The following is a 20809-nucleotide window of genomic DNA, read 5'->3' as shown; positions in this document are numbered from 1 at the left end:
GCGCCCCTAACATGGTTATACAGTGAGGAAAACCAACATTTGGATATAAACAACGTAACGCTGGTCCTTAGAGTCAGTTCAATAATGGTTATGCATTATCCTGTGATCCCTTTTCAGTCATGAAGCTGACAGCGAAACAGCCTCTGATAATGCATGGTTCCTATTTCGAGTCAGAGCTGCTGACAGCAAATTTGGTGTGATTCATTATTATAGTTTCTTTATATGAAGATGGAAATACTTTTCACTGTAAGAACATCAGTATCGGCCAATATTTGCATCACTGACTGCCATCGATACACAAGATGGCATTCACTTATGGCAGTAACCGTTGTTTATGTGGTTTTTCTTGGGGTCGGAATAGCATACAGTCAGTCTTTGAGCACACGCACACACACTAAATATTGTATACTCAATGGGTTTTGTGTGTGTGTATATATATATATATATACTGTATATATATATATATATATATATATATATATAAAATCCCCTATTCAGCTTTTGTGTGACATCCTTGGTACATGGCTGTCCTGTTTTAAGGTAGGGCTTGGCGATAATTTGATATAATCATTAATTATCTTTCAATAGAATCTTAACATGATGAAATCATATATCGAGGAATAGTGATAAACAATTAAATCATAGAAATTGATAAGCACATTCTAACTCAAAGTTTTTCTTTTTGATTTTAAGATTATTTTTTGGCAGTTTTTCAAGCCTTTTATTATATAGGACAGACACGAAACGGGGTGAGAGAGAGAGGGGGGACGTGCAGCAAAGGGCCGCACGTCAGAGGACAAACCCGCGGCTGCTGCCTCGAGGACCTTCAGCCTCTTTACATGGAGCGACTGCTTTAAGCACTGTTTCCCCGGCCGCCGCAAGTTTTTCATTTTTCTTAAATCTGATTTGAGTTTATATTTTGCACTAAAGTTCTTAATAAAATGAGAAAATAGTATTTTTCATTTGTTACAAATTAAATTCACACAGGAGTATACAAAAATAGACATTAACATGTGGGATGAGCCTGTGAATGTTCTCATTTGTCCAGGTCATCGTTGTCCCCAAAGCAATTTCAGTCAAAAGCAACTGGACTTGGTTATTTGTCTAGGAAGACGTTTCACCTCTCATCTAAGAGGGTTCATCAGTTCATGTACGCAACTGACCAGGCTGAGACACATTAACATGGTTATTTCTAGGGCTGCATCCTTATAGACGACCAAACGTTAGTTGACCAGAAAGGTCATTGGTCAAACCAGATTTCATCGCTTGGTCTTTTCAAATTAATCAAAACATATACAGTTTGACCATGTGGTAATTTAATTTGAAAGGACAGACACAGGAAGTGGCTGGGCACACACAGCAGCAGTCCATGTTAGTTAGCTTGTAGCCTGTCCTTGTCTCGTATCCAATAGGCTATATGCAAGACAATCTTGGAGGGCTGAACACGGGTCCATTAGCATGGTGGCAAAAAACATGAAGAACGATATCCAAAACATGCCAGAGCAGCTAAACCACGCCATCCCTTCCACATCAACGCCATCAGAGCCCATCTTTTCCAAAGCGGGCTTCATCATAAGCAAGACAACGAGCTCACTTCTCCCCATCAACGTTGTGTGTATCTTTCTCATAATGAGATGACTCAGAGCAGATGGGGAAAAACTGACTGAGTGTTAGTTGTTGATAAATAAATTTGCCTCAGGCTCCTGACCAAAGAAAAAGTTCTAAGTTTAGTTTAAGAAAATACAGCCAGGCAGCGGTCGCGCATACATTGGTCTGTTTATTTCGCTTTTGCACTCATCTTTTCTTAAGTGATTAAGTTTGCTTTGTGCTGATTTTTTCATTTGTTTGTATTATTTACATTTTAAAACAAAAAGAAAAATATTTGCTTTTTCATTTATCATATGTTTGTTATTGTGTTGGTGTTACACATTAAGCAAGTAAAGTTTGCTGTGTTGCTATTTTAATAATTTAACTAAAGACAGTCCCCTTGCTTTTTTTCCAACAAATTCAGAATCAGAATAATAACTTAATAGCTTTTATTGTCTGGCGGTGTTGTTAAAAAGGCAACAAAGCCAATCTAAAGTTATTGTGTTGGTGTTAAAAGTTAGTAAGATGCCATTATATCGTTTTAAAAATCAAGAAAGTTATTTTTTTTCTCTTGCTGGTGGTTCGACACATTCATTATTCATCAGGACACGGGATTCCAGAGAAATGTGTCACTAATGGCCCCGTTTTGCTGTTATATTTTTATGTGTTGATTGATTGAGTGAGAGGGTATTTTTCATTAATAGCAATAGTGCCGATGATTGGCGATGTAATGCTGACAGCTTAATTGTCTAAGTATCTTGCTCAGTGTGTGACATGCACTTTAAATAATAATAATAATTACATTGAACGATTTGTCGACGAATAGACCTGAATGACGATTACGGGTCGACAAGGAAAGTTCTTAGTTGGGGGCTATTTATTTATTGAATTACCAGAAAACAGCCATATCATCCGGCCCTATTTTGAGGGACAACATGAGTTTTCCTTTGTTCTGTTTTCCATAAGGAACATAAGGTGTTAATAATCAGCAGGGCTCCTACAGTGTCAGAGCCCTTCAACTCCAGCACAGGGCATCGATTCTCTAAGTACTATTTGCTCCCGTCTCATCCATGAACTATTTATTTTTGCTTTACTGCTCCTATGTTGCTCAGAACTAAGTCTGGCCTATAGAACAGAACTTTTACAGGTGCTAAAACACTGCTTTTATACGCTTTTCTATAACTTCCAGCAATATAATGTCACATCTTTGGCTTATATGGGTGAAAGCTCTACTTATTGCTTGAGATATTTTAAAGCTTAGCCTAACCAAAGACAGCTCCTGGCTCTTGTATCAAATAGCTGCTCTGATAGTTTGTGCATCTGGAGCTTAGCCAATCAATATGGGCAGAAATACCTGCTGTTTAATGAAGTAAACATTGGCAAGGCAAGGTGGTGGGCTGATCTTGGCACTATATGTGGTGCAATAATAGCATAATTCAAGTTTGCCTTTTAAGCTTAATTAATCAATTTATCTACATAGGCAAGTGACGTTAACAGAATATAGGTGACAGAAGTGCCAAGGCAACATTAGAAGGACACGCACATGTGACTCCGCCAAACCTAAGAGATGCAGCCATCGATCGCACTATAAGAGGAGCTATCTCTAACTCAATTAGGAGGTATAGGACGGGGACATGCAAATGTGACCCACTGATAAAGACCTGTTATTGACACATTGACAAAAGAACGATGGTGGGAGGGGAGGAGAAAGAGAGAGTAATCACAATCAGCATCATAGCCACTAATGACAGGTGCACCCTAACTTCTTATCCTCCAGATCAATAATACCCATTATTCATCTCCATATTGGCATGAATAATTAAGCCTCTTCCTGTTGGGGGGACATCTGTCCTTCTGAGCAGAAGGGTAGAGGAAGGCCGTGACAGCCATCTTGAGAGTGACTGACATCTAGCTAACGGTCACCTTGTTTAACACGAGACGATGCGCAGATTCGCACAGAAGGCCAGTCGGCTGGACAGCCAAAGACTAATAGCTCCATTAAAGAGTCCTCTGGCATCTTGGTAAGAACGTTAAGTATGGAACATGAGAGTAAATCTATGAGTGCTACTGCAAAAGGCCAACCAAGGAAATAAGATGCAGTCTCAGAGCTACTGCTTCTTGTGGTTCTTTTCATTATGATAATGTGTCTCCTCATTTCCCTCACTCGTGTCTCTTCCTAGCATCTTAGCTACTCCCAGCGAGGATGTGAAAGGGAGCTGCGAGGACGGTGAGGCCGAAGCTGCCAAGTGAGAAATCCTTGGTTCCATCATCAGTGTGAAGCGATGTCAGTTACTGATGATGTGCTGCACAGGTGTCTTTGACATTTATCCAGTGAAACATTTCTTTTAAAAGTTCAGAAGTGACAGAAGTGTATATTGCTCTTTCTGTCAATTACATCCTGGTAGTTGCTCCCATTTGTTTCGGACTTGTAAATTAACATATGCGCTGTGGAAAGAATGATTTTATAGTCGACCGCATTCTCTCAAATGTTATATTTGGTTGATATGACTATAGTGACAAAGGCTAATTCCACATCTACCATTTCTTCCTCCAAAACAATAAAGCTATCGCAACAATACATTTATGCAATATCTTTAATGTTTATCTTTAATGAGCACTTATTGTCATACAACCGCATATTTATTTCTTTTTTTCTTACCGTATACTTTTTTTGTTTTTGTTGTCTTTTTCTGTTTGGCTACTTTTCTGTATTAATCTCTCAATGCTTCATCCGTATGTGTGTGATTCTGATGTTTTCTTCTAATGTGTATGTTGACAGTTTGAAATAAAGATTAAAAAAAAAAAAAAAAAAGAGGTGCAGCAATGGCACTTGATAAAAGACTTCCTGGTAGGAGACATCAGTGTTTCTCAGCTCCTCCAGAGGTCTCCTCTCTCCTCCAGGTACATTAAAACCTCTGGGAGATCCTCCATGATGGCGGAAGGGAAGGTTTACGAGTCACAGAAAAGAGAGGATGCGAGGAAGAATACAGGTAGCATACTGAAAAGCAGCCTTGGACTGATTATTAAACACATGTTTAATAGGTATTACAGATATGTCAGGTATAATTATAAGGTAAGATCCCTTTCTGCAGAGACCACCTCAGGTTATCAATGAAAGGAAAACTGGAGAATAGTAAAAGAGAACCCATACTCAACACAGTGAATCAACTCTGTGGTAATCAAACTGGAAATAAAATTCAACAGTGTATAGTTTAATCACCCATAATACCATATCAAAGCAGCAATCGCTCCTCATTTCATAATGAAGGATAAAGCCCAGCTGTAGCATGACAGTTGCCATGGTGACTTTGTCGTTACTACCCTAATGGCGTGTGTATTGTGTGCATCTACACCCTTACTGATCATTTGCAGACCTAAATTTAGACCCTCGATAAAGTGAGGAAGGAGAAAGTCACATAATTCTGACACAGACCAAGTATGATGTCTCCCTTTTAGGCTGCGGTGGATCCATCCTTGTGCCAGGCGCTGACCACATGCTTTAGGCTAGGATAGCCTTCCCACTGATTTACCAACACAAATATACAGGGCTCTGAATGAAGCTTTTGCTTTGCTGGTCTATTGATCATTAGGACTTAGAAATGCTAAAGTTAGTTTCTGGGTGAGGCCAAGAGTACTTTTCTATTGTTTCTGCTATAGCTGACAAACATGTCAGTCAACTTCAAAGTTCATCTGTATCTAGAAACCCAGAACAGTTAACTTTACTAATGACTACATTACTCGCTTACCTAAAATTGATCCCTCATGACTTAAATCCATAGTTGCTCAAAGTGTGGCCCTCAGAAACATTTAGTGTGGCCCCCGAATGTCACATGAAGTGCATTATATTGGAGTTATCCGCGGTTCCTATCAATACTTTTGCTTTCAATAGGCTATATTTAACACACTACTAAGTGCCTGTCAACCTTTAGAAAGCTGCTGGTTACATGGCTTATGACTCCATGACACCAAAACTTTGAGCACCCTGCAAAACGAATATATTTAGTTTCATATCTACTAACATCAGCTGTCACAACTCGACTGATATCCAACTGCCATGAGTATGACGTGTACAGACAGCTAACACACGATTGTTTATTTAGCGCCCCTTTAAAACCATGTCAAATAAACGTGATACTATAATATAATGAGGATGAAGCGGTATTGTCCTTCAGGGTATGAAAAAAAGAAAGAAAAAAACAACATGAGAACAAACTTCCGGTAAACTTGTGTTCTCTTTTCTCTAAATGAAATGTCAGCAAATAATAATAGAAGGTTTAGTTGATGCTTAAGTGGATCTCGTCTGTTTTGCTAACACAGCTGAGCAGTGCATATTTTGGTCTGTCTGTGTCTTGCTTGCTTGCCAGCTAACGTTACTTCAGGGCTGTGTTCTGTGACTTTGTGCCTGACAAAAGTGAGAGTCAAATAGTTAAAGTTTGTTGTGTTTGATAAACACCCACGGACAACAGTGTTTCTAAACTGCAGATTAGAAAAAATCATTGTGTCGCTCGTGAACATGCTTTTGATACACAAAACACCATGAACAATATAACTTGACAACACATCGGTTTAGATCCCAAGGTGGATGACTGTTGGATGACAGTACATGGACTTTGTTCAGAAATGCCAAATTGTCATTTTATGGCTTTTTGTTGTTTGGAAAGAAAGCTAAACTAATGTCTGCTGCTACTTGTTGCCATAGCAACAGTAAACATTCAGGTAGTGGGCTAAAGGATCAAGCTACATTATGGATGAAATATATTGTATATAGAAGAGAAGCCATTACATGTTTTGATGTAGCCTATATGGACCTATATTTTCTATTGTAGCGTTGAGAGAGATACTGTTTTTTTTTTACGGATATTGTGGTTTTGATACAATATCTGCAGTCTATGTAAATGTTACAACTAATGCTAAATTCAAGAAGATTGAAAGCCATGGACTGACATTAACTATAGATTAACAATATATATTGAACCTGAATTGTTGATTAGCTGGGCAATATGGATGCACAACTCTCAGTGAATGAAAACCATCAAGTATTAAGCCAATTCACATTATAAATATTACTTTATATTTGAACATGTATACAAGAAAATCTGGGGCATCCAGTTTGAATGGGTCTGATGCAGCTGCTAAAAAGAATAATAATATTGTTATCTATAATCTACAGGTGCAGTGCTTAAGGTCATCTGTAGGTGATGCTGGATCATTAGCCAGTACAACCTCAGTTGATCCACTTCCAGCTTCTATAGGCTTATGTTTGCATCGAATAGCCAAAGCTAATCTCAGTGTTACATTTGATTATTTTCTGAATTTTTTAGTTTCTACAACGTATGTGAATGTTCATATCAACTTATTTCAATTCTAATGAACATATTCAATTCAATAAAGATTGTTAGTACCTAATTCTGTTTGGTAGATGTACCTATTATTCGACTGAGACATGGAGCAACTGTTTCAAAAGAGAGAGGATTGTAGTGGGCTGCACTGAGCTGTCAGGTTTTAGCTGTGTAGCAAAAGCAAATGGTCTTCCTGGCCCACAGGTCAGGAGGAGAAGAAGGAGGGCTCCAAGGAGGTCAGGACCAGCACTGATTTTATGTCTGAAAAAGATGATTGGCACAAGGTTAAACACTGGCTCAAACCCTGGCTAAGGACCGATTGGAGACACCTCACTTGGGAACAATGTGTTGAAAAAATCACATGTCATCTATGGAAAGCAATACATTCCCAACAATGTTTTACCTCTGTAGCTTTTTACTAGGGCTGAAACTATTCCTTGAGTAACTTGACTACTAAAAATTGCAGATAATAAAGAAAATAGAAAGGGGTGAAGAGACGGGACAAAGTGTCCAAAGTTTGGGATCATTTCAAGCTGAAACTAAAGTAGAGTATACTGTACAACCCAACTAGCTTAGCACAACAGAACAACGTCAATGCTTCAGCATCTCAGCAGAAAGTATCCAACCTACCTACAAATCCAGTCTCCATGGAGCGACCAGACACAAGGAAACACTACTTTGGAGACTTTGAACTGGCTTCACTGCAGCCAGCAGCACATGCTTGTGATACAGCACTGCGGCGCTCCGCTCACTAAAGACGTGGCAGACTTGTATACGGTACTTGTATATTGCTTTAATAATATTGCACTTGAATGTAGAGATGCACCGATCGGTTGTTTATTTCAACGGAGCGTTTGGGCCCAGAAATCGTATTTTGAAAGGGTGTTACGTCAGACTTTAGAGCCAAATACCTGTCCATGTGAGTGAAGGCATCAGGCTTGACATAAACATTTAGCCTTGGTAACAGGCAGGTAACAAATTAACACAGATATAAATGTACTTAATATTATTTAAGTGTACATTAGCAGCAAAAAGAAAGAAATAACACTTCCATGTAAAGTGCACTGCAAACAGATATTTTAAAATGTAATATAAAACCCTAACGTGTTGCAAACATAGAACTGAGGTGATTAGATCGCTGTAACTGTATTGCTGTGTATGATATTAATAAAACAGGAATGACTGCATCAGAATGCTGGATCGGCCTCTTACATCCGATATCAGATCCAGCTAATTAGTCAGTATCAGAGCAGATATCGGATCAGGGTATCGGATCGGTGCATCTCTACTTAAATGCACGAAAAAGGCTCAAATTTATGATGGATTATATTATTGTATGCAAGTGATGCAACAAAAAGGTAGATTTTTGTAAATGTAGATTTTTTTAGATGTAGATGTTAATTTTAAGAACTGTCTTATTTTCTAAGGGAACTTTCTCATTTTCTCTTCTGTATATTCACTATTAGTTTCTCATTGAGTAAAAGTAATTTGTATCTAACTAATGGATTAATGGATGGAATAATAGTATACTTGATTACTAAAATAATCCATAGCTGCAGCCAACTTTTCACTGTGGTTAACAGGCTCTGATGTGTAGGTAGAGCAGGAGCAATATTTGAGATAAGACTGCTTGTATAAGTCTGCTCTTCTACCCATCCAGCTGTCTCCATCTTCTCACATGCAATCCCCTCTACCCCCTCCTGCATTCCTTTTAACGTCCGCACACCCTTTGATCCCATCATTTCTCCATCATCCTATGACTTGTTCTCCTACTCTCAGACGGGGAGCTGTGATAGAGCTGAAACAGTGGGATCTCCTCTCCTGCCCAGCGGGGAATAATGCAATCAGCGTGACTGATATTCAGGATGGTGCGGAGTTAAGACTGCTGTCGATGTGTGTCTCTCCATTTGTTTAAGCACACACACCTGGCGCTTGGCGTATGACTCATCTGATGTCCGTAAGTGCTCTAATGCCCACAGCGCTTCCTCTAAGCCAAGCAGAAATCAGTTCAACCTACAGACTGGTGACACTGGGAGATCATCTTCACACCTGGTAACACTGGGACACATCTGGATCGGACTGTGTATCATATACAGTAGTTATTTACAGTACTTTGGCACAGCAGTGTTCTGAGCCAAATGCTAAATCTAGTATGTTAGCGTGCTCAAAATGACAATGCTAACATGTTGTTGTTTATTAGGGTTGTTTACTATGTTCACCAACATATGCTGAATATCACTTAGAATGAAGCCATGGTTGATTGGAATGATATTGGATTTTATTTAGTTTTTGTTTGGACACATTTTTACCTGATGATGGTGCTACATAAGATGGTAGGGGATCACCAAAAGTTATAACAATTCATCTACTAGATGTTGAGTTAGTTCACAGGATAAGTGACAAACTTGTCAGAGGGTCACTAAAGTCATTGGTGTTCATCATCTGGGCACCATGAATTTCTGGACAAAAATCGCCTTTCATCTGATAGTTAACACGTCAACCTATTTGTTGTAAAAGTGCCCAGGCCACATTTTTACTACAATCCACAAGAACATAGAGTACATCATGCTACGTGACTGATCATGTTGCCGGCCAGAATGACAACATCATAAACGCTGACAACTTCCTTCTTTCTTCCCCAGTCTACAAACTGGAATCCAGACAGCTTCTCCCCTAAAACTGCTCTAGAAACAATATACAAAATGTAACGAGCCAGTTCAGGTGAGAGCACTGTGATTGATTGAAACCGAGTGTGGGCTATCTTTGTAGTTTTGGCCATGGTTACAGCTAAAAAACACCTGGTCCGTATTATTCGTTGGAAAACAGTATATGACTTTATTTGAAAACAAGCAGTAGAGGTGTGACAGGAAAAGAACTCGGATGTTGTCATTACATGATGCCACTATGATGTCCTGAACAAACATGAACACCGCCATCTAGTGTCTCAAGATTGTAGTCGCAACAACAAAAAATAATTCCAGCAGTTGGGTTGCCAGGTTCGTTGCCGAGTGTGTAAAGCAATTAGCCTACTAATTTGGACTAATCAATTAAATTTACAACAGTATTTAACGTTAGCCAGTCTTCATTGTGCTATTGGCTGCTACAATGGAAACAGAACGTGACAGAATTTCTCAGCAAGTGCTAACTTATGCCAACATTTCATAGAGAAACACTGTCAGCAACGTAGTAAAACAAGCCACAGAGAGTCCCACCTCCTCACTGACCTTCACCCATGCCTCACTCTTTTTTTATTTTGTCCCAGGAGAAGACGGCAGTGGTGTCAACAGAGCTACAATTAGCTTCTCGTCCTCGTTGGTAGAATGTAAACAACAGTACATGAGGGAAGTGAACTTGTCGGCTTGAACTAGTCGCTGATTGGATGTCGTGGTGCGATGATGCCTGAAAAGTTAAATATGTTCAACTTTATTCACGTCGCTTCAGACGCCCCGCTTTAGATACCCCAGACACTCCATTTGCGCCGCCTCCGCCTGAAACACGTGTTGTCACTCAATTCGCATTGTTCGCGTTTGGTCTGAACGCACCTTTACAGTTTAGAGAAGAACTTCCTGGTTCAACCTACTATACGTTCCATAACTGTGTGCACAGTATTCCTGTGTAGTGAGGGTTTTTTATTTGGGAGTGGTTTTGGTTTCAACACAAAATAATGTGCCTCAGCTGCTACTTGTTTACGACTTCCCTTAAGTGATGCCCCCATGTCCTGAGATCCGTTACCTTAGTGCAACGATTTCATAACCGATGATAACTGATGGCCAAAGCTGCAAAACTGAAAATATGAGTGTGAGGTTTTCCCATTCTTTTGATATGCCTGCGATCCAAACTAACACCCAAGTTGTAATAAACTGGAATTTCCCTTTAAACCTGACCTAACCCCGGAGTTTAGGCAAAATCCAAAATAGCATCCTAACTGAGGCATCTTTGTCCATGGCGTGATAAAGTTGGTGCGTCTGAAGATGAATGTGTGAGGCCTGCACTCTCTCAGTTCTTCATATTGTTTGACTTTGACAGGCTGTCTCCCTCCTGCTCTTTGCCACCTCATCTATCTCTATTGTTCCCACAGACTTCAAACACTTTTTTAAATTGGTTGCAGGTCAGCCAATAGTTGGACTTGGCTGAATGGACTGGCGTTATCAGTGTCTAGGCAGGGTTGCAGCTGCTTAGGTTATTTCTCAACACAAAACAAAGGTACAGAGAGAAAAAAAGAAGCGTGTGTGAGGTAGAGGCGTGACAGAATGACATTGTATTGATAAGGCAACGTAAGAGGAAACCCTCCTTTTTCCTGTGGGCGTCGGGCAACAGATTAAAGACGTATCTGCTGGAGAGCGAAATAAGGAAACATCGCTGGCCGAACCCCGGCACAGGAGATCAGTTTGAGATAAGGCCACTTCTCAATCACTGGGGCAGTGGCGACCATGTGTCTCACAGTGTAGGGGGGTCATATAACCTTAAATACTCTCAGCTGCCCCAAGCCTCCTCGCTACGTGCCGCTGCAGCATGTCAGGCTACAGGACACACTCACTGACTGTGCTCGATCTATCCATCACACTAGCAGCAAACTAGTGGGGGGTTGAGGTGAGAGAGAGAGTAATGGCTGAACAGAACAGAATGTCTATACTGTGTAATTGAGACAGAAACACTATTTCTCCCTATTTTTCTTAACCACAAGCATTTCTGTCCATGTTGCTGACATGTTGTGACCCTTATCAGGTCATATCAGGGCCATGACACAGTGCTTTAGTTCTGACAAATATCCTCTTGTAGCAATTTAGGTTGTTCAAGCCCCAGAAAGATAAAAAAGGGCCTGGTCAATAAGAAAGTCTTGGATGACTAACAGTTTGGGGAGGCGGTGGATGTGGAGGTGGCGACTCTGCTGCTGAGGTGTTGGAGATTTGGGAAAGGGAGGTCGTCCCTATGAAACCTCCAGTAGCTCCTGGAGCCGGAGTTTGGGAGAAGAGGGTGGAATGTCAATGAGAGACCACAAACCCTACTCTCCCTCCCTTCCTTCCCTTCCTCCCTTTATCTCTTCCTCTCTTTCCAGCAGACAGCCAGAGCTGAGCCATAGTGATCCCACTCCTCACTGTTGCCACGGAGAGAGAGGCAAGGAAAAGCAGTCTGACTGCAGCTGGATTTGAGGGTCATTTGAAGAACACAACCAGGCAAAGCAGAGATGGGCTCCATTTTCAGCTCGCCAGGGAACAAGAGCCCTTTCTCTCTCAATCCCCCCCCCCCCTTCTACAACAGCTAAATCAATAGAAATGACAACGCAGTTGGAAGGTCATTTGCGAGCACAGCGATCTCTGTGGTGGAATGCTCTCTGATATGTTGCACGGAGAACGAATGGAAAAACAAATACACATCCTGCCAGGACTCCTGCTTGTCCTGGTCTGAGCCAGCTGGAGCAAACGTGCAAAGCTGATACAATTCCTCTCTCCTTCCCATACTTCAACATGCAAAATGGAGCTGAGCGTTGTGCTCACAGGGACTCTTTAACAGAGGATGCATCGTTTCCATAAGCTTTCCTCCTTGCCTGTCTGTGCTCTGTCCTCTTTATGTAAACACTGAGGATGAGGTACACGTGTTACACTTGCAAAATCCACAAAATGCAGCTCTCCCTCGCTAATGAGCTACCAAGCATGGTCGGACACAGTGCCTTAACAACACACAAACACAGCAGCTATAATATCATTGGAGCTAGTCAGAGCTACAAACACCAGCAGCAGCAGCAGACGCATGCAGAAGCAGCAGCAGCAGCAGCAGCAGCACAGGAGCAGGAAAGCGTCAAAACACATACTGTCATTTACACGGAAAGAGAGTTGCTCGTTTGTTACTCACAGAATATTTAATGGTCCCTTTGGGTCTCTGGAAAGACATGCGCCTCCCATCCTTCTTCTCTGGAGTCTTCTTCTGGCCGGTATCTGAAAGCAAGCGAGGCAAGGTACGCATTACATTCATGTTCCTCTCTCCCCAGCTTGTCACAAGCTGCCGTTTCCCAGCCCCGTGGGTAGACAGCTCATTCGTCAACAGTGAGCCAGCGAGCCAGCCAGCCAGCGATGTGAGCGCCGGATCTCTCTCCCTCTCTCTCTCTCCCTCTCTCTCCCTTTAACCTCGCTCTCCCTCTATCACACTGTCCTCCTCTCTCTCTCCCTTCTTCCTCCTTACCCTCTGTGCAGTGACAGTCTTTGAGAGTAGTTCACCTTGCCTTTCTCCCCCTGTTGTCTATCATGGCAGAAAGAGACCAGGCTGACCTTCATCAGTGTACCCCCGATCTGGATGCAAGCCTGAGAGTAGAAGAGGAAGATGGATTTGGTTGGGAAGTGGGGGATACTTAAGCTGGAGATGAAGAAGAAAAGTGGGGGCTAAACCAGAGGGTGGATGGAGGAGAAGGGAGGGTTCAGTGCTACATGTTGGTTGGGTAATGCGGGGGATGTTGGATTTGGAAGTGGCAGCTGAAGTAGAGGGTGGAGGTGTGGAGCTGTTGTGGTAGCTCTTGTTGTTTAGACAATGAAAATATTAGAATATTCAGAATTTCCTAATTTTCAAGAGAGGACACAGCTGGCAAGTAGGGCTTTGAGTCAGATAAACATGAACATGAAACATTTCCTCAAGGTGGCTGGTTTTAGGGTGATAGAAGATAAATACAAAAAGGTGGATGGTGACAGAAGATGATGGAAGGAGGCAGCTGGAGCAGTTAGGGGGCTGGGTGAGCTTGGGAGAAATCATGGAGATGAAGGTTAGAGGGTGGATGGAATACTGAAGCAACTGGATAAAAGACAGAAGCAAAGGATGGGAGATAAAAGAAACTGGAAGGGGACTCTTGGGAACGGAGAAGACCTAGAAAAGGCTTTGGTCTTTGACTTAGGGCTGAAGAGAAGGAGCATGGGCAATTGGTGGGGGTGGGGGGGCTGATTCTTAGAAACATCGCAATTCTCTGTAATCATTTTGTAAGATCAGGCTGTGCGTTCCTTATGGATGCACCAAATGCACTGTGACACACAAACATGAAGCCCATGTTTATGTTTATTACATTATGAATTGGTTGGATGGCTGAATGTGTGCAATCCAAACGGCATCCCCTCGCTTAAAAGCTAATTATGGTAGCAGAAGTGAAATGGGATCTGGACAAGGGCCACGTTGTATGCAACTGTCAGGCACACCTTGGTTTACTTTGTTGTTGGTTCTTTGCAATGCTGGGAAATATGTAACCTTCCAGAAGGGCCGTCAACTAATATTCTAAATTTTGATTTTTCATATTCATATGTTGCTCTCCACAGTGAAAAAGTCTACTAGCGGTGGATAGTGAGGCAAAGGGACCATGGTAGCCAGCCCGCTGTAACCAGCCAATGTGTGGAACTGCGGCCAAGCCACCTACAACCGCCACATACTGTATACGCCGTCCAATCAGCTGATGCTACAACTGAAATGCACATACTAGCGGCAGCCTAGCGGACGGACGGCTAATCAACTAGCTTGCTAACTCTACCATGCTTTCAAGCTACACTGGTTACAGCAACAAAGATTATGACTGTTTACTTTAATTATGAATCATAGCAAATACGCTGTTTTAAAAGTAGCAAGTAGTCACACAGTGATAAAAAAATCATGTACAGAAGTCAAAACGTTTGAGGCTAAAAGATGCAAAAGTTTAAAATATATGATATATTATATAAAATATTTAATATTCAACTCATCGTGCCACGTCACAGTCTATGTTTCGGTTTTTATTTTTTATATGTAGGTCTATGTTTTACTCATTTTACTTTTTTTTATTATGTTTGTGTAATGTTCTACTGTATGTGGGTCTGTACTATTGTGCCGCTTTTTAGTTGTTTTTGTCTGCCCTATCATTGTTGTATCTTTTACTGCTTTGTCTATTGTGTTTATCTGTTTTGTGTGGGACCCCCTCGAAAACAAGTTGCTAAACTCAAGGGGTTTATCCCATCAAACGAATAAAAATTTCAATATCAATAACCCTCTGAATTGGATTTGAATCCTGAGGTGCCAAGAGTTCCCACCTGTGGCAAACAGGCTTGAGGTATAATGTCAAAGGTTTTGTTGATTACAGATGTAGGGTGTGAGGACCAAGGAAGCAGTTGGTTGGAGGAAGCCACAGAGTTTGGGTTTATGTTGGACATACCTAGACCAAGTTCCCTCAGTTGCCTCCCTTAAACGTCTTTCTTTTGTTGGTGTTGCATATGACTATTGAGTCCCTTTATTTGTGTCTCAGGCATTTCAGACAGCTCACGACATGAGTCATACACCAGTGTTGCTATTATTGGGGCTTAGGATTGCCTGGGAGAAAGTGAGAGGGGAGCTGCTTCAGGTGTAAATAACAGTCTAGTAAAGATGATACTGTTGGTGCTCTTCAGGAAATGTATAGGCTTAGGTTTGCATATGCTGTGAAAAAGTATGTAAACCCCGTCAATATTCCAAACTTTGTTGTACTATAGACTCAATTTAAAATAGATAAAATCCATCTTATTCCCTTGTATTTTTCACACAATGCATCATAATGACAAAGCAAAAAACTGAAATATCAAATGTGCAAAGGTTTGTGCACCCTTCACTCAATATGCTGTCGAAGAACCTTTGGAAGTATTTCCAGCCTGGATTCCTCTTGTGTATGAAACCACAGGCTTTACACACCCTTCAACATCGCCAAACTCTTTTCTTATATATATATATATATATATATATATTTTTTTTTTATATATATATATATATATATATATATATTTTCTTATTTGCAGGGACGCTTACAAGAGATACTCTAACCTCTCTGCTTTCGAATGGATCTCTGAGAATTGAGGGCGGGACTAGATTCAGATGTACTTGACACAGTATGGAGCAGGTGGTTGGATAAACAGTCATCAAAGGTCTGATGGATCAAGTGAGCCTCAAACCATAACTCTGCTGCCATATGTGCAGCAGAGGTGGATGGGTCACTTTACAGGTTTCTTCTCCGGACTCATTCTTACATAGAGTTCAAGAGGAAAATCAGTCCAGAGATCCGGCCCTTTTTCACAGCACTGTACATGGATATAATACTGATGTTGTGAGACTAGATACAACCAATGATTTTGTATATATTATTATAAATTAGCTTTAATATTTCCATTTCTTGGTTCTAAGACTACATGTATGTCCACTGATCCATTTTAGAGAAATATTAGTGGTACCCAACTTTTAGGCTTGTGACTCCTCAGTACAAAAGAATGATTAAGAATGATTAAATGGCCTTTTGCCACCGCTCATCACATGTTGCATATGTCTGATTTGTGAGGTGCGGGTCTGATGAACTGAGTTCAAATCTTACTCAGTCAGATGGGGTCTTGTTTTGCTGTCACAGAAATATACAGTATGTCTAGTACCTGAGTGGATCTGAATGGATTAGAGTGTATACTCCCTGTCAGCTCTGATCATGTATCATATAGTTATTACTGCAGGAGGAAAGTTTTTAGAATATCAGTGAAAGAAAATATCCCATTAAATGACATTAAAAAAATGGTTTGGAGATTTCAAATTGGTGAGACAATTACCTTGGGTCTAAATAGCTCGCAGTTGGCTTCAGGATGTTTTATTTTTTGTGTAGGAGGTGAAAATAGGCCTTTCAATTATGTCTATGAATTAGACTTTGAAGCATATAACATAATTATGTTTGGAATTAGTTTCTATGACTTTACATTTGTTCTCCGGACAATATTATTATTATATTGGTTCTTGTTAATTAATAGCTAATTATTCCCAAAGCAATTTCAGTCAAAAGCAACTGGACTTGTTTATTTGTCTAGGAAGACGTTTCACCTCTCATCCAAGAGGCTTCTTCAGTTTATGTACGCAACTGACCAGGCTGGGACTGGTCCAACTAACTGGTGTGGAGATCCAGGTATTTAACCTCTCACAAGGCTGATGATGTCTGAAATACAAAGGCATCCCTGTGTATTTCAAACCCAGTAACACACTCAGACAGAGACCAGTTCATCCCAAGAACAGAACACCACACACCCACAAAAGCAATCTGGTTTATGCTGTTCAATGCAACGAGGAATGCAAAGATCTCTACATTGGAGAAACAAAACAACCACTGCATAAACGCATTGCCCAACACAGTAGAGCCAACTCCTCAGGCCTGGACTCTGCTGTCCACTTACACCTCAAGGAGAGAGCCCATTCCTTTGATGACAACGATGTCCAAATCTTGTACAAAGAGGACAGAAGGTTTGAAAGAGTAAAAGAAGCCATCTATGTAAAAGTAGAGAAACCATCACTAAACAGAGGAGGAGGTCTGAGACACCACTTATCTCCAATTTACAATGCTGCCCTTTCATCCCTTCAGGAGATTCAACAATCTAACCTCAAAGAACAACTGTTCACACATGGCCTCCTGTGACCCCAACGACTGTCGTTAAGACCCAATAGAGCACTAACGAAGTCGAAACCAACTGCCCACCAACGACAGCACAAAGGGTTCCAGTGACATCATCGGCCTTGTGAGAGGTTAAATACCTGGATCTCCACACCAGTTAGTTGGACCAGTCCCAGCCTGGTCAGATGCGTACATGAACTGATGAAGCCTCTTGGATGAGAGGTGAAACGTCTTCCTAGACAAATAACCAAGTCCAGTTGCTTTTGACTGAAATTGCTTTGGGGATAACGATGACCTGGACAAATGAGAACATTCACAGGCCAATAGCTAATTATGCTACTTTCTGCATTAGTGTCTATTATCAACTGTGCTCTGGATCCTTTCAACATTTTTTTGTGTGTATTATCTTTAAGTAGGACCAATAGTCTCTCCAGAAGTAAATATTTGATTTAATCAACACTACCAAGCTAGGGTAGTGCATTAAATAACCTCTAACACAAAAAAAAACCTTGGGTAAGGATTTGTGATGAGTAAGAACACAATGGCTAAACAAACTGTGGGTGTGTGCCAAATCAATTATTCAGTATCTAAATGAAAACCTTGGCAGGATGATTACTTTCAGTGGGACAATAGAAACTGGAGCTGAGGATTGTGGATGATTGCGTTTCAGTTGCTATTTAGAGGTACACTTCATAACTGTGATTCCATGCTTTTCGGTTATGAAATATAATCCCCTGTGTCTCTGTTTAATTGCAGGTACATGCTAGTGTGGCAGACTGCATGTAACCTGATTCAGTTTGTAAGCAGCAGAGGTGGTGATCTGCTTTGTTAAGCTTCAGAATTGCAAAGACAACAAAGATTTTTGCAGTGCACTGATACACAGATGCGTAGAATTAGGGTTAAGAGGAGAGCAGGTGAAAACTAACTGGAAAATAAGACTCCCAAATAATATAAATAGAGTAGGACAGAGTGACGCTGAACAACGGAGAGCAAGACAGACAGAGGGAGAAAGACAAAAAAAGACAAAAGATATGCATTAGCAGCTGCAGGAGTGAGTGCACATGGTGAGCCAGTGATTGGGCTAAAATTAAACCTCACTATGGATGGTGGCAGAAAGAAATGGGCATTTTATTCACACTCCAGACACAGTGAAGCTCAGCACCAGGGTATCTTCAGTAACAAAGGCTCTGGTTTCATCCCACTCCACAGGAAACCAGGAGCATCTGTTGTCTCTAAATTATCCCTGCTTCTACAGAAGGAAGCTCCTTCTTTAGTCCACAAATCACAGCCTGCTCCTCTCCCATCTGAATCCAGTGATGCATTAGAATTTCGATTATCAGTTGAGCATGTTTTTGCCATCAACATACAAACAGATAGCATAGCATTTACCTAGAGCCAGACTGATAAAGGTCAGCCGATATTATCGGCCGATATAGGCCTATCAGACATGTCGGTATCTGTGGTACATGTCTTCTGATACGTAGCGATATGAAGAACATACAATGCAGAAAACAGTGCCTGGGTGATTTAAAAATGCTATAATAGAGCTTTATATTTTATTTTTATCCATTCTTTATTTAAATGGTCAACAGTTGCCGGATACTGAACAGAGTTGAATTTAACTTTTCAATGTATTCTTTATTTAAATGGTCGGTACTTGACGGATACTGAACTCAAATTTTATAAACCCATTTTATTTGATTTTGATCTATTCTTTATTTTCTCAGTGCTCATTTTGAGAATTGGTTGTATTATGTATATAATAAATATTCTTTAATAAAGTTATTTGTTTAGGAAAACACCCTTCTTACTGCCTTTGCAGAGTCAAATTGGTGCATCATGCCAGCTCAAAAATTCACTATATCGGGCCCTAATTTAAATTTTCCCTGTCCTAATATTGTCTTTGCTTTTGTACCATAACGGTAACACATTGCACGTCATCTATTGAGGCAGCATAACATGCTCCAAATGGTAGAATTTGAAGATGCAGAGCCTGCACAGGAAATGCTCAAAGAAATGGGCCCGTGGCCAACACCAATCCAGATAAAATAAACACAGTTATCTTTGCTGAACAGCACAGTGGAAACATTTCTAACAGAGGGGAGCCGGGGTTATCTAATTTGTTGTTCAACTGAGTAAAACAACACTTGCCGCAGTGTAAGCTGTTTTACCTTTGTCGTTTCCTGTAAAGGACATTTTATTTGGCTCATTAATGGGCTGAATTACGTTTACACTGGGTCAGCTGTGAGTGAAGCTGTGTGACACGCTCACATCCTGAAAAGAGCCGCTGTGTGTCAGGAAAAACAAAGGCTGCCTCTCACCCGTCCGGGATGTATACAGTCACATGGAATCATGCCTATCTGAGCAACTTAACAAAAAAATGCATGACAAAGGCTGCGTCCAAGTCAAGGCCCACCACACTGCCTCAAGGCAACACGACAGACAGGCACCCAGCAGGTGTCAGTGTGGGGTTTTGTCCTCACTCCAAAGTGTAGTGGGGTTGACTTACACCTCTCTGTAGCTCCATGGTTTAATATGTCTACGTGGGGGTTTGCAACATGAAAACTGTGATAAACCCCCTGCTGAGTGACATATCTGAAGCTTCTTGAGGATGGAAAAAATTATTGAAAACACTTATTAAAGTCTTTCAAAGGTATGCATATATCATGTAAACATGCAGCCCTCTTCATAAGATTTCTCTCCATGTCCTTTGTTACATTCAATGAAAATAAATGAAAGGCTTCTCAAAAGAATGCCTTAATCAACAAGTAAAAAGGAGTTGTGCACTTGATTTCTTGAAGGGACATCAGTATGAAGAGCTTGAAGAACAAAACACACATCTCTCTCATAGCTTAATGGATGTCCTCTGTGACTGAATTGTATCTCTACATAGAACAAAGAAACAATGTAACATGTCTCCATTAAAAGACACTTAAAAGTCTTTGCAAATTTCTACACTTAATAAATCCAACAGTTGCCAAGGAATCAGAATGATTTTCGACAAGAGCTAAAGGCAAATGCTGCTGCATTTGACTGTAATGACGTGCTGTGTTCTGTACCCGCGCAATCTGTTGAGTATGAATCATAGCTGCTAAATATATAGTTCCCCTCACTTTGTACACAGCCATGATGACAAACTGAATCGGGCAGGGAATAGGAGAGTCAACAACTATCTGACTAACATTCCCTCATGGTCTGATAGAATACACAAGCAGCCAATTTCCCTCTGCTCCCTTGTTTTCCCTGCCTGCTGGGTATGCAGCCCTCCCCAGATGTTATTTTTAGAAAACCCCTAAACAGTTGGGAGGCAAGAGCTCTGCACCACAGCCACACTGAACAGGTGCTGCGCAGCACTAGTTAGGGAGCTGGAGACCTTCCTCAAAAGTGTGAGGGAGGGGGGACAGAGTCTGTGGCATGGCACTTTGTATATACACAGGGGTTGGACACAGTAACAGAAATACCTGTGAAATATAATGCAATAGACCTGCAACCTTGCAGAGAC

At 40.9% G+C, this 20809-nt stretch overlaps 1 protein-coding gene across 4 annotated transcripts in view; it reads right to left on the bottom strand.

Moving 5' to 3' along the window:
- oxr1a (oxidation resistance 1a) overlaps positions 1-20809 on the bottom strand; it is a 180717-nt gene that overhangs the window by 52014 nt on the left and 107894 nt on the right. For all 4 annotated transcript variants that reach the window (XM_083919230.1, XM_083919233.1, XM_083919231.1 and 1 more), the window contains one exon: positions 12777-12859. In XM_083919230.1, coding sequence (XP_083775356.1) covers positions 12777-12859 — 83 coding nt within the window. The remainder of the gene's footprint in view (positions 1-12776; positions 12860-20809) is intronic.

Source organism: Echiichthys vipera, assembly GCF_963691815.1.
Source record: "Echiichthys vipera genome assembly, chromosome: 8".
Classification (NCBI taxonomy): domain Eukaryota; kingdom Metazoa; phylum Chordata; class Actinopteri; order Perciformes; family Trachinidae; genus Echiichthys; species Echiichthys vipera.
This window is presented reverse-complemented; position numbering and strand designations above follow the sequence as displayed.